General features: G+C 49.1%; 1 protein-coding gene across 1 annotated transcript in view; it reads left to right on the top strand.

Moving 5' to 3' along the window:
• DNAAF8 (dynein axonemal assembly factor 8) overlaps positions 1–18,600 on the top strand; it is a 1,006,155-nt gene that overhangs the window by 278,761 nt on the left and 708,794 nt on the right. Inside the window, exon 9 of the mRNA XM_086939618.1 lies at positions 18,201–18,360. Coding sequence (XP_086795744.1) covers positions 18,201–18,360 — 160 coding nt within the window. The remainder of the gene's footprint in view (positions 1–18,200; positions 18,361–18,600) is intronic.

The raw sequence follows: 18,600 nt of genomic DNA, 5'->3' as shown, positions 1-18,600 counted from the left end.
ATGGCCCAGACAGTGGTGGTTCACGGACCTGCTTCACCGGTCTCTCCGTCCTCTCATGCGGAGGCCTTGCAGGCCGGACCTTCTCGGAAAGTTCAGGGGGCAGACGTTGCACCCCAACCTCTCGTCTTTGAGTTTGGCTGCATGGCTCCTGAGATAGTGTGATATGGCCATTTGAATCTACCAGAAGTTTGTATGGACATACTGAAGGAGGCTTAGCATCCTTCCACTAGGACTTCTTCTGCTTACTAGTGGAAGAAGTTTTTGCATCTGGTGCCAGTCCAAGGACCATGACCTGTCGACGTGTAAGGAAGATGTCTTCCTTCTGTATCTTCTACGCCTGGCGCAGTCGGGCCTTAATGTCTAATCCATTACCGTTCATATTGCTGCGCTGACTGCCTACAGGAAATGCCCTTCAGACTTCCTTCTTCCAGATCCCTGTGATCAAAGATTTTTTTTGGAAGGCTGGAAGAAAGCATTCCCTCCTGTCTGGCTTCCTTCGCCTTCATGGGAATTGAATGTGGTGCTGTCCAGCTGGATGTAGGAGCCTTTTGAACCTATTCATAGGGCTTCGTTGCAGCATCTGTCCTGGAGGGCGTCGTTCCTCGTGGCCATCACATCGGCCCGCAGGGGGAGTGATATTCAGGCGTTGTGTTGCCAAGGACCTTATACTGTATTCCATGCTGCTGGGGTTAATACGCATACTCACCCTAAATGTCTTCCTAAGGCTATTTCTGGTTTTCATGTCAACCAGACAATAACTTTGCCTACGTTTGTTCGGAATCCGGCATCTCCAGCGGGAAGGTCCCTACATTCCCTGGATGTTAGGAGGGTGTTGGAATTTTATCTGGCTAAAACTAGAGATATTTGTGGTTCAGATCAATTGTTTGTCAATTGTGGATCAGTCTGGACCGGTCTTGCTACCTCAAAACAGTCCATCTCTAGGTGGATTGTGTCCTGTACACTATTGTGTTACCAACAGACTAACAAGCCGTAGGAGGTAAACCTAAGGCTCATTCCACCAGGGGCAAAGCTGCCACGACTGCTTTGCTGCTTAATGTTCCGATTGCAGAAATCTGCAAGGCCGCCACTTGGAAGACGGTCCATACCTTGGCTACGCATTACTGTCTGGACGCTGATACCAGGGCAGATGCTCAGGTTGGGCAGGCTTCGCTGCGAAATTTGTTCGCACAATGGTGGTGTTATTTTTCGTTTCTCCACCGCCGCTTTGGTGTGGGGATGGGCTTGCCATTCTATTCACTAGATTATGACTATACACAGAGATCCCCTACTACAGAAGGAGTAGTTTCTGTCCTGTAACTCCAGTTCTGTAGTAGGGGTATCTCTGTTATAGTCATAAGCGCCCGCCCTCCTCCCCGGTGGAGAGAGATATTCATGTAAGGAATGCTACAGGTCTGGCGTGTTACGCCTTCAAAAAGAACTGAAGGTGAAAGGGACCTGCACTGCATTCTGGGATACTGTGAGGCTTCTGGAAAGTTCTCTTAAAGGCACAGTATCCTGTTTTGAGCCACATAATGGCAGCCTATGGGGCTTGTCTGTCCACTCCTTCCTCTCTATCATTCCAGAGGGTTTTGCTGTTAAAAGCAAGGTTTTTCTCTGTGGAAAACCCTGGACAGGCTGTGCTGTTGTGGTTTTTGGTGGAATTTCCAGTTGAAGTATTGGACAGTGTAGCCTGTGGATATAGGCTGCATTATCTGTCTTTAAATTCTCTCTTAAGTGTCTATGCAGGTCTGCATGTTTTGACAGCTTAAGAGATTATTTTTGATTGCTCCGGGGTCCGCGCACATGGGCGGGACTATTCACTAGATTATGACTATAACAGAGATACCCCTACTACAGAACTGGAGTTACAGGACAGAAACTACTCCTTCTTTGTCCACAAGGCTAATACAAGTGTCAAAAACGTTGAATACCACTTTGCCTGCAAGAAAATCGACATTTGCTCCTCCATCGACTCCACCAAGTACTGCTTAGTCAGCTAAACCGTTGACATCCGCTTCATCATCGACTCTGTTGACGGCCTTTTTGCCGATGGCACCATCGACTGGCTCCATCAACGACTCCGACGAAGGCTATGCAGGCACAGGCTAGATAGCTTTCCACATTCCCAGCACTGTTGACCGGCATGTTGACAGGCACGTTGACGTGTATAACTGAAACTCTGAAACCATTCCAGACCTCGCCAAGCATGGTTTAACCTTTGCTGCCTTTCTGTCTTCTTGAGTTAGGGGGCACAGATGATGTTGATGGACCTTTTGGGGCCGTTAGTAACCTATCGTAGCAGCATGTGGAATGTCAGGAGACAGTTGCTGAAGGGAAGGAAGAGCATGCAGGAACAACTTACTTGCAGGAAGTAAGCTCATTTCAAGATAGATCAGGATCTTTTGAGGAGTTTCAAGAGCAATATCCATATGAAGATACCATTAAAGAGCAGTCACATCAAGAACCAATGTTGCAGGTTCCTATAGCTCTGTTATCAGATCTTTGCCAGATGCTAAATGACTACTGCAAAAGGTTTCCGGAAGGAAAAACTCAAAATCAGTAACCCCAGCATGCAAAAAAAACCCATCTGCTGGTGTTTCTGCCCATTCTCCTCGTCTGCTAAGGCAAGAGAGAAACCCAGCTATACAGCAACGTGTTGTGTCTCATTAACGACAGCTGGACCCCATTATTATTCATGACATCTATGGTAAACAAAAAAATGACGATGATGAGCCTGAGGAGGGTGAAATACCTAATGGTCAGTCTACTATCACTGGAACTGAATAGGACGATTATATAGCACCTGTGTCAGACCTCCAATGCCTCTGGCTACCAATTCTCCACCTAATGACATTGTGAGTTTTCACACGCGTTTGGAAAGGGCAGCAAAACAATTTGATTTACCTGTGCTAGTATAACAAACGGATTGCTTTCTGTATGATTTCAAAGAAACAGCTGGGAAGTGAGTTGTCAATACCCATAATAGATCATATATGGGCAGAAGGACTTAAGATAATGAAAAACATTGCAGCAGTCACTGCAGTAATTCCTAGAATTGATAGAAAATGTAAAGCCCCCGACAACTCTCCAGCTTGTCTGAGAGGGCACCTTAAGCTGGATTCTGTGGCAATGTGGGTGGCACAAAGAAGATCAAAAAATCGTACCACACCATATTCCGCGCCTCATGATAAGGAGGGTAGGAGGTTATATAATATTCATAAGCATTTCTCTGTTATAACCGTAATGACAATAAGAGCCTGCAACACCCTTGAAGATTGAGCAGGTATGACCGAAAAATTTGGTCAGACTTAGTACTGTTCATTGACCTTTTACTATAAGACAAGAAAAAAGAGGCAATAGATATCCTTCAGGTAGAAGAAAGGATATCTTCAGAGGTTATAGATAAAGTAATTGATGTAGCATCAACTCGTTTCAGGCAACTGGCTGGAGCAGCAGCCTTTCGAGCAGCAATCTTAAGATGCCAGGGATGACTAAAGGTAACCTGCATCAGGCCAATGGATAAGTCTAAGGTACTAGATATACCACACAATGCAGAAGAACTTTTTGGGAAGCATGTGAACGATGCGCTCTAATCGATCAAGACTGATACAGAGACAGCAAGGTCCCTAGGAGTGCTTTAACAGAGTTAGTTCCAATCGTTTCTTTTCACCGGGTGCAGAGGAAAGTGCCTTTTCAGGGAAGCTTACGAAACCAACTGATATCAACCTTATGGACAATTTCAGAAAGTATATCGGCAACAGCTTGCACATCAATACAGACCTCCACCACTGGTGTCTTACAATAGGAAAACCCCCGAAGAAATTCTTCTGATACAGGAAGAGGGCATGAGCTTATCCAGTAGATAGTGACAGTCTTAGGATTCAGGTATGCCCGTTACGCCCAGCTTAATTTAATGTAAGCAACACTCTTTCCACCTGTTACGAGCACTGGAGAAACATGTCTTCAAGACCGTTGCGTGCTAGACATTATCCAACAGGTCACACACTGGAATTTTCGCAGAAAACTCAACGATAACCGCCCTGCAAGAGGTCAAATCAATACCGTTGTCTGTTAAAGGAAGAAATAAAAATTGCTTATATTCAAGGGTGCAATAGAAGAAGTCCCCAAGAACACTGAAACCCAGGTTTCTACTCCAACATGTTTCTTCGTAAACGGAAATTGGAGGCATGTGTTGGATCTAAAACAGCTCAACAAATATCTTGAAAAGCAATCATTCAGGATCATTATGCTTCAAGATATAATCCAGCTTCTGCAGCCAGCCGATGTTATGGCATCATCATTATATCAACGTGATGCCTACTTTCACATTCTGATCCATGTCAAACACAATAGGTATCTCAGATTCGAGCTGGCGGATGTCAGTACCAATTCAAAGTTCTCCCTTTTGGCTTAAAGTCTGCCCCAAGAATATGTACTAAATGCATGACTCCTATTGCATGATATCTGAGTAGAAAGGGGCACCCGATTTTCCCATATTTAGATGACTGGCTGATAAAAGCTCCAACATGACAGGATGCAATTTCCTCAACAGGAGCCTGGCTCCAAATTTTCACAAAATTAGGCCCAAACGAAACAGAGAGAAATCCTCCCGTGTCAGGGGCACTCACATTTCTTTCATAGGAGCACATCTGGATATGAAAGTCTGCAAGGCCTTTCCCACATGGTGAAGAATTACCAAGCTGTTGTCGATGGTTTCTGTGTTTTCAAGAACAAAAGTCCATTTCAGTCAGGAAATGCAAATCGTTTCGGGGCATGATGTCTTCTTGCATTCCTTTCATTTCCAACTGGTGCCTGTTCATGAGACCACTACAGGAACAAATTGACAAGCAATGGAAGCTGGTTAACGGTATCCGATGAGGACGTTATCTCCATTATGCCCGGAAAGGATCACATCTGTGAAATGGTGAATGGAGAAAAAGGGAAAATTTCTACGGGCCAACACACTTTGTAATGACAACAGATGCATCCATGAAGGGATGGGGGGCTCATCTTCAAGACCTCAAACTGAGTGGAACTCGGTTGACCATGGAGAAGAGAAAGCACATACATTTACTTTACTTAAGGGTGAGGAGCTTTGGGCCTCCATGCCTGTTAGACCTGGCACCTTGGCGTGAGTTTCCCTTCTACTTTTTACTGGTGTGCCTCAAATGTTTTTGCTGGTGTCCGCTGCTCAGGGCACTACGTCACGGCCAATCCGTGCCACAGTGCAAGTGCTCCCTAGGTAAAGTGTATATGTAATTGATTTCCATGATTGGTTCATTGGATTTACTGTCAGTCCCCAGTAAAGTGCACCGGGAGTGCCAGGGCTTGTAAATGCCAATGCTGCTATTGGGCCTGCAGCGCTGGTTGTGCCACCCACAGAAGCAGGCTGTTAAAATGTGACTAGGGTCTGCCATTGCAGAACCTGCGTGCAGTCTGGTACTGTCATGCTGGCTGGGCAAGTGCACACGCTTGCCAGCCTCTAAACCTTCCCTTAACTTCATATTAGTCACCCCTATGGTAGGCCCAAGGGCAGGGTGCATTGTAAGTGTAAGGTAGGACATGCCCTGATGTGTGTGGCATGTCCTAATAGTGAATTACAGCCAAATTCGTGTTTCACTTTTGTAAGGCTACCTGTTCTCTTAGGCCAAGATGGGCTGCTGGAATTATTACACCCTTTAATCCCAGCAGGCTCAGGGAACATGGTAGGAAGTCAAGTTTAGTATGCCTGAACTCAGATTAATAAAATACATCTTTTAGTAAAGTTTATTTTAATATCCTGTGTTTGCAAATGCTACTTTCAGAAAGCAGCATTTGCTTGCCTAACCATTTCAGCCCGCCTCTGCTAGGATGTGTATCTGACTGTCTGGGTTATGTGAGTGACAGGGCTGGGGGATGACAGGTGGTGAATGCCAGGATTACAGCTTGGTGGGAGGTGGGAGTGCCCCTGGACTCTGAATGGGTCTGTGCTCTGCCACCACAATGCTGGCTCCGCCCCCTGGGGAGCGACTGATGACTCAGCCGGCACCTGGCCCAGGAAGGGCGAAGCACTATCAACAAGGTACTCCTGGCTGCGCCTGTCCCCACAATGCTGGCTCCACCTCCTGTGGAGCGTCTGATGTGCCTGCCCCTTACACTGAAAGCAGAAGTCAGAGTACACCCAACAAAGTACTCGGAGACTGAATGGGGTTATGCAAAGGCCCCCCTGGCCTGAAAAGACAAAGGAAATGCTGTATAAAAGTAGGAGCCCTGCTCCTTGTAAATCAGATCCTGTTTGCGCCAAGAAGAACCTCTGCCTGACGAGAAGGACCTGTAAAAACTACAAGGAGGACTCCTGTGAGACTGGCCTGTGGTGGGTGCCTTGCTGCAGAAGGAGAGAAGGACAAAGACTAGAGACTTTACTTTATTTTCAACTTGTGCCAAACTTCTACAAAGATCTCCAAGGGCTTGCTGTGGAACTTGCCCCCTGAACTGCGCCCCAGGAACAGTGGGTGCTACCCCCCCCCCCCCCGGAAGGAAGCTGCTGCTGGCGTGTGCTGTCTGTCCCTGCAGCGCTGAGTGAAGGAGAGCTGAGAGTGTTGTGCTTCTACGTCGCGCCCTCTACCAATTTGTGCATCTGCGTCCGCTGAGCACGGTGACTGTGGCCTGATCGTGCGCCAGCTGCAAAGTGAAGACCGGCTCCTCGCTGGTACGAGCACCGTGACTGCCCCGTTCTGAGCCATAGCTCACATCGTGAAGGAGGACCTGTTCGGTCCGAGCACCGCCGCCTACTGATCCCCGTGTCGCAGGCTGCCCAGCAAAGATGGACTCTGCCTGAAATTGTGCCCTCCGTGCGCTGAGACCCACTCCCCGCATCTGTGAAGTGAAGTGCTGCGGGGCGTAGCCTGGCTGGTACGTCTTGTTCTGCGAATCATACCCCCATCAGCCCCGCCTGCAGCCGCTCCCCCTCCAGGGTCGAAGCGTACGCTGCGGGTACGTCTGTTTGCCTCACAACGCCCCGTTCTGGAAGAGCCCTGCGCCTACGCCTGACGAGCCGTAGCTCGCACTGCCCCAAGGAGCACCGCGACGTGACCAGAACTGACTCCACTGCTGTGGCCTTCGAATCCCCCCACAAGAAGGTACTGTAACTGTGTGCAAAGTGCGCGGCGCTCAGGACCCGAAGTCCGTGAAGGGCGCACTCCCTTAAGCCCCCTGAGGCCCCTACGCTGTGCGGCCGTACCTGCGAGACGTCCCCATCCTGTCTCCCGGCTTCGGTACGACTCGCACAGCTCCAGCGCCCAGTACGCCTCGCCCCCCTTCCTCAGCGCCGTACACTTCCTACGCGAGATGCGTGAGGTTTAGCGGGGCCGCGCTGGATTTCCTGAACAAGTCGCACTGAAGCACTGTGAAGCGTACCAAAGGGAGCGAAAGTGGTCCACACGCAGCACACAGGTCTAAGTTAAGCTGGGAAAGGTCATTTTACACCTTATAACAAGCTCATCAAGAACTATTTTTAACGCTGAATAAGAACTACAATTGCTTTGAAACCTGTGACCTATTTAAAGAGTAACTGGAACTGCTTGAAGAGTATATGTACAACCTGAACAAGTAACTGGAACCATTGGGAACTGTACAAAGACCATATTTACAAGCCTGCTTTAAATCTATATAAAAGAGATATATTTTTACAAGAATACAGTCTGGTGTCATTGTGTGGTGGGTCGATGGTTATTGTGTGTGATGCTGCAAATTTTTAACCCTATGTGCTCTAGAGATTAGCCTTGACTGCTTGCGCCACACTACCTAGAGGGTAAGCATGGGTTTATTTTAGAGGGTAATCCTTCGCCCTGAAAGGGTCCCTGCTTGTCGCAAGTACATACCTGTGCCAACAAGAGACCCCAAATTCTAACATTGGACGCAGTGGGAAGGATCACAAATTTACATTTGCAGTGTCCATGCAGTGATTGTTGACTCTTGCACAGTGATTAAAAACCAGTAACTAAGCCACAAAGTTTCTTTTTGCTTTGCTAAAGAAGAAGATCCCTAGTGTTGAAATCATGCCTGGTACAAACAGCGTGGAGAGGGCGGAATCTGAAACCTGTGAAGTGTTGGAAATAGAATGGGATGAGTCAAAGTTGGATGACTACTTGAAAAAAGAACTGAAGTTCTTTTGCAGGAAATTCAAGGTTCCACATGCGGGATGCAGGAACAAACCAGAGTTCTACAAGGCACTGAAAGCCTGGATGGAATCAAGGAATGCACCTGAGAATCAGAATACCCCTGAGGATATGGTTGTACCTGAAAGAGCAGACAGCATCCATAGCTTTGGCAGAGGCCTGTAGCCAGAGGAGCTGGCAGACAGACAGGCAACCAGGGATCATGAAATGAAGCTGGCAGAGTTAAAATTGAAGGGCCAACTGGAGCTTGAGAGCAAAAGAATGGCTCTGGAAGAGCGAAAAATCCAAGTGAATCATGAGATCAGACTGAGGGAGATGAGTCTGAAGGAGAAAAGTTTGGAGCATCCTCCCTCTGGTGGCAGCACAACGCCGGTGCAGGTAGAGTCCAGGGTGTACATACCCAAAGATGTAGTTAAGGAGTTCTTTAAGGAGGATGACATAGGACAGTGGTTTAGGGCATATGAGGTAGCTATGTCCTCCCACCGGGTCCCTGACAAGGATTGGGGAGCGGATTTTGTGGGGGAGGTTCCTTAACGAAGGGCGGGACACCCTATTAGATTTGCCCACGGAAGAACAGAGTTCCTATCCCCACATGAAAGAGGCCTTAATGACCAGGTATGGGCTTACCCCTGAAATGTACAGACCGAAGTTCAGGGAGAGTGAAAAGCGTCCTGGGAGTACGTATGTGGAGTATGTGACTGGTTTTTGCAGAGCACTGGATGGTTGGGTGACGGGTAGCAAAGTAAATGATTTTCAGGGGCTTCTTAATTTAATGGCATGGGAGCACTTGTCAAAACATTGTTTTTCTGAGCTACGCCAGCACCTGATTGATAGCAAGCTGTCCAACCCGAGGAAGCTTTTGCTGAGGAGGCGGACCGCTGGCTCAGCACCAGGGTCCACAAGGGTCCAACGGGAGACTCCGTCAAGGGTGGGCAGGGTCCCCAGCAGAAGAGTGGGGGGGACAGGGGTAAACAAAGAGGGTTACATCGAGGCCCCCAAAGTAATCCCAAGGGAACCAGCAGAGAGGTTCTCAGCCTCCCCCACCCCGACGCCGACCGGGGCCCGACAGGTAGGCCTGTTCCAAAGGGGCCCTTCAATTGTTACAGGTGTGGTGACCCGGGTCACATTGCCTCTGACCCTAAGTGTCGCCTGTTTGGTAAACCAGCACCCACTGGTGCTCCACCCCAGCAAATGGCTAGTGTTAATTTTGAGGAGGAAGTAGCAGTCCCAGGGGGTGGAGATCCTGTCCAGATGACCCTAGTCTCCTTAGGAGACAGTGAAATGGTCCCTGAGAACTACCTGCCCACTAACACTAAGAAATATGGGCAGGTGGTGACCATCAATGGTAAGAAAGCAGAGGCTGTTAGAGACACATGAGCCAGTGTGACTGCAGTGAGGCAGCACCTGGTGTCTCAAGAGCAGGTTGTACCCCATGCCTACTGTAGGGTTGTCAATGCTGACAACTCAGAGAGTCAATGTCCAATGGCTCAAGTTTCCTTTGAGTGGGGGTGGGTCTCTGGTACTCTGCAGGTTGTTGTGAGAACGTCCATGACTGTAGACTGTTTGCTAGGGAATGACCTGGAGAACTCCCCTTGGGAAAAGGTGGAGAAGACAGCTCACCTGAGGATGGTGGGCCTACCTGACTGGGCGTGCGTGACCACCCGGTCAATGGGAGCCAGTAGGGGGGCTCAAGAGATCCTGGGGCCTGAAGGAGAGGCCCAGGAACCGGCCTTAGAGAGGAGGCGCGGGAAACCGGCCCCTGAAGTTCCCACGGTCCAGGAGGAAGCAGACCTTGAGGGGGATGCCCTGGAGCCTACAGGGGAACAGATTGCTGAACTGGGAGACCTGCCTGAGCTGACCCATTGGCAGCAAGAAGGAGGCCCCTCCAGGGAGGAATTCTGCAGGGAGCAGAAAGAATGCCCTTCTCTCGTGGGTATGCGGCAGCAGGCTGCAGACCAGGCCAATGGTGTTCAGTCGGGAACACATTATGTGTACTGGGAGAATGACCTCCTGTATTCAGAGCCTAAGGTTGCTGAACCTGGGTCAGCCCGTGCGCGGATGTATGTCGTTACAACGCATACTTTTACTCCGCGTACCATTACAACGCGGTATTTACAACGCATACCGCTACAACGCATAGCGCTTTGGGGTGCTGGATAGTGGTAAGTATAATTTACTATTCTAACTCCAGTCCCCGTGGACCCTAGGGAAGGTGTCGGATAGTAAATTAAACTTACCTCTTATCCTAGAGCGCCCCCCAGCGCAATGCGTTGTAACGGTATGCGTTGTAATGCCTGCGTTGTAGTGGTAGTGCGGAGTAAAAATTGCGTTGTAACAGGTGCATACCCCCGTGCGCTGGTGGTACCCCAGAAGTTCAGAGCCTTCCTACTGGGGCTGGCTCATGATGTGCCTTTAGCAGGACATTTGGGGATGGACAAGACCTATGACAGGCTTGTCACCCACTTTTATTGGCCCCAAATGCACAGGAGCTCAGATGCTTACTGTAGGGCCTGTCAGACTTGCCAGGCAAGTGGTAAGAGTGGAGGGAAGCACAAGGCTCCTCTGCAACCCTTCCCCGTGGTCAGTACGCCATTACAGTGAGTGGGTATTGACATTTTTGGGCCTCTGGACCCCAAGACAGCCATGGGCAACAGGTTCATCCTGGTCTTGGTGGATCACGCCACCCGGTACCCTGAAGCCATCCCTCTGAGGACAGTGACAGCCCCCGTGGTGGGACGGGCACTGATGGGAATTTTCTCACGAGTTGGATTCCCTCTAGAGGCGGTGAGTGACAGGGGGACCAATTTCATATCCAAGTATATGAAATCCCTTTGGCAAGAGTGTGGTGTAACCTACATTTACCACCCCTTACCATCCCCAAGGAAATGGGTTGGTTGAGAGATTCAACCGGACCCTAAAAGGCATGATCATGGGCCTGGAAGGTCCAATAAGGCGTAAGTGGGACGTTCTCTTGCCATGCCTTCTCTTTGCATACAGTGAGGTGTCTCAGAAGTCCCTAGGCTTCAGCCCCTTTGAACTGCTGTATGGTCACCCAGTGAGAGGACCTCTGAGTTTGGTAAAGGAAGGCTGGGAGCAATCTCCCAGGAAACCTTCCCAGAATGTATACAGTTACATGCTGGCCTTCAGAAACCAGACCAGGTGATTCAGGCAACTTGCTGAGGCAAATCTGGAAGCCAGCCAGGAGGAGATGAAGCGGTGGTACGACCAGAATGCCACTCTGGTAGAGCTTCAGCCTGGACAAAAGGTGTGGGTCTTGGCCCCACTGGAGCCTTGTGCACTTCAAGATAAGTGGACAGGTCCATTTGAGGTTGTGGGGTGCAAGAGTCCAGTAACCTACTTGGTGGACATGCAGTCTCCCAGGAACCCTTTGAGGGTCCTACATGTTAACCGCCTTAAGCCCCACTTGGAGATGTCCGAAGTGGGCATGTTGTTGGCAACTGATGATGGAATGGAGGAGGAGACTGAGCCTCTTCCTGACCTCTTGGTAGCCTCTGAGAAAGATGGGTCAATGGATGGAGTTAACCTCTCACCCACCCTGACGCCTGAACAACAGGATGACTGCTGCCACTTGCTGGGGCAGTTTCCAGATCTGTTCTCCCTGATTCCTGGTGTCACAGATTGGTGCGTCCATGATGTGGACACAGGAGACAGCTTACCTGTGAGGCATAAGGCCTACAGAGTAACTGACAGGGTCCGAGCCTGCATACAGGAGGAGGTCTCAAAAATGCTTGCTCTTGGGGTGGTTGAGTCCTCCAGCAGCCCTAGGTCCAGCCCCGTGGTCTTGGTCCCAAAGGCTGGTGCGCCGGGAGCCACACCTGAACTCCGGTTCTGTGTGGACTACAGAGGGCTCAATTCGGTCACCAAGACTGACGCGCACCCCATCCCCAGAGCTGATGAGCTCATTAATCGGCTAGGGGCTGCCCGGTTCCTCAGCACGTTTGATTTAACGTCTGGGTACTGGCAGATCGCCTTGAGCGATGAGGCAAAAGAGAGGTCAGCGTTCTCCACACCAGATGGGCATTTCCAGTTCCGGGTTATGCCATTTGGGATGAAGAATGCCCCTGCCACCTTTCAGAGGTTGGTCAACCAGATGTTGGTTGGGCTGGATGAGTTCAGTGCCGCCTACCTGGATGACATTGCAGTGTTCAGTGGCACCTGGCCAGAACACCTGCGACACCTCTGGGAAATGTTGATGGCCCTGCGCAGAACAGGCCTCACAATCAAGGCCAGCAAGTGCCAGATTGGGCATGGTTCAGTGGTGTACTTGGGACACCAAGTGGGGAGTGGCAAGGTGGCACCCTTGCAACCCAAAATTGAGACGATCCTGGCTTGGGAACCCCCCAAGACCCAGACTACAGTGAGAGCCTTCCTGGGGCTCACTGGGTACTACAGGAGGTTTGTCAAGGGCTATTGAACTATTGTTACCCCCTTGACAGAGCTGACTTCTAAGAAGCAGCCAAGGAATGTGATCTGGACTGACACCTGTCAGAAGGCTTTTGACACCCTGAAAACTGCCATATGCACGGCGCCCGTGCTCTTGGCTCCTGATTTCTCCAAGGAATTTCTAGTGCAAACAGACGCTTCAGAGCATGTAGGGGCTGTTCTCTCACAGATGACTGAGGATGGCTAAGACCACCCTGTAGCCTTCATCAGTATTAGGTTACTTCCCCTGGAAAGTAGGTGGAGTGCAATAGAGCCAAAAGCTTTTGCTGTGGTCTGGGCACTGAAGAAGCTAAGACCCTACTTGTTTGGGTCTCACTTCCGGGTTTAGACAGACCACAGGCCCCTCAGATGGTTGATGCAAATGAGGGGTGAGAATCCAAATCTGTTGAGGTGGTCCATCTCCCTACAGAGTATGGACTTCACGGTGGAACACCGCCCTGGCACAGATCACGCCAATGCTGACAGTCTGTCCAGGTATTTCCGCCTTAGTGATGAGGAACTCCCTCGGGAAGGGTAGTTCTCCCCACATTTCGGCTGGAGGGGACACGTGTTAGACCTGGCACTTTGGCGTGAGTTTCCCTTCCACTTTTTGCTGGTGTGCCTCAAATGTTTTTGCTGGTGTCCGCTGCTCAGGGCACTACGCCACGGCCAATCCATGCCGCAGTGCAAGTGCTCCCTAGGTAAAGTGTATATGTAATTGATTTCCATGATTGGTTCATTGGATTTACTGTCAGTCCCCAGTAAAGTGCACCAGGAGTGCCAGGGCTTGTAAATGCCAATGCTGCTATTGGGCCTGCAGCGCTGGTTACGCCACCCACAGAAGCAGCCTGTTAAAATGTGACTAGGGTCTGCCATTGCAGAACCTGCGTGCAGTCTGGTACTGTCATGCTGGCTGGGCAAGTGCACACACTTGCCAGCCTCTAAACCTTCCCTTAACTTCATATTAGTCACCCCTATGGTAGGCCCAAGGGCAGGGTGCATTGTAAGTGTAAGGTAGGACATGCCCGATGTGTGTGGCATGTCCTAATAGTGAATTACAGCCACATTCGTTTTTCACTATTGTAAGGCTACCTGTTCTCTTAGGCCAAGATGGGCTGCTGGAATTATTACACCCTATAATCCCAGCAGGTTCAGGGAACATGGTAGGAAGTCAAGTTTAGTATGCCTGAACTCACAATAATAAAATACATCTTTTAGTAAAGTTTATTTTAATATCCTGTGTTTGCAAATGCTACTTTTAGAAAGCTAGCATTTGCTTGCCTAACCATTTCAGCCCGCCTCTGCTAGGCTGTGTATCTGACTGTCTGGGTTATGTGAGTGACAGGGCTGGTGAATGCCTGGATTACAGCTTGGTGGGAGGTGGGAGTGCCCCTGGACTCTGAATGGGTCTGTGCTCTGCCACCACAATGCTGGCTCTGCCCCCTGGGGAGCGACTGATGACTCAGCCGGCACCTGGCGCAGGAAGGGTGAAGCACTGTCAACAAGGTAGTCCTGGCTGCCCCTGTCCCCACAATGCTGCTTCCACCTCCTGTGGAGCGTCTGATGTTCCTGACCCTTACACTGAACGCAGAAGTCAGAGTACACCCAACAAAGTACTCAGAGACTGAATTGGGTTATGCAAAGACCCCCCTGGCCTGAAAAGACAAAGGAAATGCTGTAAAAAAGTAGGAGCCCTGCTCCTTGTGAATTAGATCCTGTTTGCGCCAAGAAGAAACTCTGCCCGACGAGAAGGACCTGGAAAAACTACAAGGAGGACCTCTGTCTCTACTCCTGAGAGACTGGCCTGTGGTGGGTGCCTTGCTGCAGAAGGAGAGAAGGACAAAGACTAGAGACTTTACTTTATTTTCAACTTGTGCCAAACTTCTACAAAGATCTCCAAAGGCTTGCTGTGGAACTTGCCCCCTGAACTGCGCCCCAGGAACAGTGGGCGCTAAACCCCCCAAGGAAGCTGCTGCTGGCGTGTGCTGTCTGTCCCTGCAGCGCCGAGTGAAGGAGAGCTGAGAGCGTCGTGCTTCTACGCCGCGCCCTCTACCAATTTGTGCATCTGCGTCCCCTGAGCACTGTGACTGTGGCCTGATCGTGCACCAGCTGCAAAGTGAAGACCAGCTCCTCGCTGGTACGAGCACCGTGACTGCCCCCGTTCTGGTCCATAGCTCACATCGTGAAGGAGGACCTGTCCGGTCCGAGCACCGCCGCCTACTGATCCCTGTGTCGCAGGCTGCCCAGCAAAGACGGACTCTGCCTGGAATTGTGCCCTCCGTGACCCGGGCGCTGAGACCCGCTCCCCGCAGCTGTGAAGTGAAGTGCTGCGGGGCATAGCCTGGTTGGTACGTCTTGTTCTGCGAATCGTACCCCCATCAGCCCAGCCTAGCCGCTCCCCTTCCAGGGTCAAAGCGTACGCTGCGGGTATGTCTGTTTGCCCCACAACGCCTTGTTCTGGAAGAGCCCTGCGCCTACGCCTGACGAGCCGTAGCTCGCACTGCCCCAAGGAGCACTGCGACGTGACCAGAACTGACCCCGCTGCTGTGGCCTTCGAATCCCCCCCACAAGAAAGTACTGTAACTGTGTGCAAAGTGCGCGGCTCTCAGGACCCGAAGTCCGTGAGGCGCGCACTCCCTTGAGCCCCCTGAGGCCCCTACGATGTGTGGCCATACCTGCGAGATGTCCCCATCCTGTCTCCCGGCTTTGGTACGACTCGCACAGCTCCAGCGCCCAGTATGCCTCGCCCCCCCTTCCTCAGCGCTGTACGCTTCCTACGCGAGATGCGTGAGGTTTAGCGTGGCCGCGCTGGATTTCCCGAACGAGTCGCACCGAAGCACTGTGAAGCGTACCAAAGGGAGCGAAAGGGGTCCACACCCAGCACACGGTGCCTGGACCATTGGGGGTCTAAGTTAAGCTGGGAAAGGTAATTTTACATCCAGTGACATTGGTCCAAGAATTATAACGAGCTCATTAAGAACTATTTTTAACGCTGAATAAGAACTACAATTGCTTTGAAACCTGTGACCTATTTAAAGGGTAACTGGAACCGCTTTTTGAAATCTGAAAGACTGTATTTACAAGGCACTGCTTGAAGAGTATATGTACAACCTGAACAAGTAACTGGAACCATTTGGAACTGTACAAAGACCATATTTACAAGCCTGCTTTAAATCTATATAAAAGAGATATATTTTTACAAGAATACAGTCTGGTGTCATTGTGTGGTGGGTCGATGGTTATTGTGTGTGATGCTGCAAATGTTTAACCCTATGTGCTCTAGAGATTAGTCTTGACTGCTTGCACCACACTACCTAGAGGGTAGGCAGGGGTTATTTTTAGAGGATAATCCTTCGCCCTGACTTAGAGGAAAGGGTCCCTGCTTGTCGCAAGTACATACCTGCGCCAACCAGTGACCCCCAATTCTAACAATGCCTTTTTGCAGAAGATAAAAGCATCTTCTGTCCAAGTCCACACAGGCAATACCATTACAAGGTTTTACCTGAACAAACCAGGTGGAACGAAATCATACCTCGTATCCAGGGAAGCACAAGATAATTGGATCTGCATCACAGGATGTCCTTGAAACTAGAACATGAAAAAGGGATGAACAACCAGTGGGTGGATGATCTAACCTGATCTTCAGAGGATTACCACAAGTGGGAGCTGTCCCATACTCAGCTGTCAACAATTTTTCCCAAATGGGGACACCCCTTGCTAGACCAATTTGCTACTCTACGCAATCAAAAAAAAGATTTTAGGCATGCAGATTTCCCAAACAAAGGGCTGTGAGGAAAAGCTTTTCAGATGGCATAGACAGGAATGTTTGCGTATGCTTTTCCACCTCTCTTTTTGGTTCCTCAAATTCTCAACAAAATAAAAAGAGAACCACGGTAATACATTATAATCGCTCCAGCAAGGCCAGTGCAATTTTGATTCACAGGACTTCTCCTTCTGTCAGAACAGCAACACATTCTACTTAGACAAACTCCAGGAACAATAACCAGGTGAGTCACTCAAATCCATAAGCACTCAGCTTAGCTCCCTGGCTCCTGAATACAATCAATTTCACAAACTGAAAATACCTCAACAGTGCCGAGACATGCTTGCCAAGGCAAGAACAGACTCTATGAAGACATCATACACAGCGAACTGCCTAAGATTTTCCAATTGGTGTTCCTCTAGCAATCGCCATCCTCTTTCTTCAACCTCACCCCAGATACTACCATATGTGCTCAATTTGGGTCAATCTGGCCTCTCGCATAGCTCAATAAAAGTTAACTTACAGCAATTTCAAGGTTTAGACGTTCCCGGAATCAGAGGTTCTTATGGTCTGACAGGCTGATAAAGGAATTTTTGTGAGACTGTTTAGAGCTTAGTCTCTAATCAAGAAGCCTACAATTACATTTTCAGCGATGGGGCAGATTCAAGGATGTGAATCTATGATCGATAACAATACTGGAGAACCACAGTGTACAGGTAAGTAATTTGCTTTTAACTGACAAGGAAGGTGATCAATAACACCAGTTATTCACCCTACACAGACTTATAAGACTGTAATTTAGGCAGAAGTAGCAAGAGTTATTAACTAGTTGAAAGATAAATAATGCTATCAGCACCTTAGTGCACTAGTGCTGTCACTTCGTTTTCCTTTGTAATGGCTTTTATCCCTCTTCCAGAGCTGTGCCGAATGAACGAAGAGGAAGCTGAGGGCATTAGTAGTATACTTTACCTTTCATTGAGTGGAATGTGCTACTTGTTATGTTCCAGTCCCCTCATTTTAAACTTTTACACAAGGATTCTTTTTTAATTTAGTTGCTGGCATGGAAATGACCATGGTGACAGGCTTTAGCCCTGTGGTAGAACTTTATGGGGTCTTCGTAAGCCACAATACACCATATGTTCTAGTCTGGGGTGAAAGCCAAATTCAAATAAATTAAGAATGAAAGAACAATGAAGGAGTTGTAGACGACCTATTAGCATTATTGCACATGATACCAAGAAAAATCACAGAAACAATGCTGAAATGTGTCATGGCTTCCCTGCACTTTCTTTGTCAGTATCTTTAGGTCATGAACCATTTATATGTCATGCTTGATTAATGTTTTTCTCTAGTAAGTGTCTTCATTGTGTCTGATGAAGTTGTTCTTGCTACAACATGAATCTGCTTATTATCTCTGTCTTTCATTCTGTTTTTTCTTGTTTGGGATTGCCTTTTGTATAACAGAGGGTATGGGAGTGAATCTGTGACAGAGTTGTGAGGCTGTGAAGTACTTATAAAGGTTCTACATACCACTGAGACAGCTTTCGATTTCATATCATGAATGTGTGAAATCGGTTGGAAAGGAAGAAGTCAATTAATTCTGCGCAAAATAGGTTTATCTTCAGGTTTTTGTTCATGTGATCATAAAGACCCTTCAGCCCTTATTGTGGAGCATTCCAGCCAGAGCACTGTGGCCAGAGTCTAAGAAATGTTGGCTTTTCCAGTTGACATTTGCTCTCTAACTGTGGCGTTTGAAAATAGAGCTTGGAAAATCAGTGTATATCAATCTCCCAAATTTAAAAAGGTAAATGTTCCTACTGTTGCATTCTTTTCTGCAGGGTTGAAGAGAAGCAGGTGGAGAGAGTCAAGAAAGAGGATGAGCTGAAGGAGAAGCGTAGACGGCAAAGGCTGCAGCAACAACTGGAGACCCTGAAACCTCGGCACTCCATCACTGGAAAACAACCCATGGCCGAGAAAACACCAGTGCTCTTTCATATGGTTAGTAGAATACACCACCATCATGTAAATGTAAATGTAAACGCGTTTTTATTTATATAGCGCCTTCTACCCAGAGGTCTCGTAGCGCTGTATTCATACCGCTGTGGAACCCTTCCTGGCTTTCCTGTGAGATGTCCACTCCTGGGCACCCCCAAGGTGAAGCCAGGCATCCAAGCGCAGCTGGGGCCGTTGTGGAGATTAAGCAAGCTATTGCCCAGAGTCACAGAGTGGGACCCATGA

Source organism: Lissotriton vulgaris, chromosome 10, assembly GCF_964263255.1.
Source record: "Lissotriton vulgaris chromosome 10, aLisVul1.2, whole genome shotgun sequence".
NCBI classification, from domain to species: domain Eukaryota; kingdom Metazoa; phylum Chordata; class Amphibia; order Caudata; family Salamandridae; genus Lissotriton; species Lissotriton vulgaris.
This window is presented reverse-complemented; position numbering and strand designations above follow the sequence as displayed.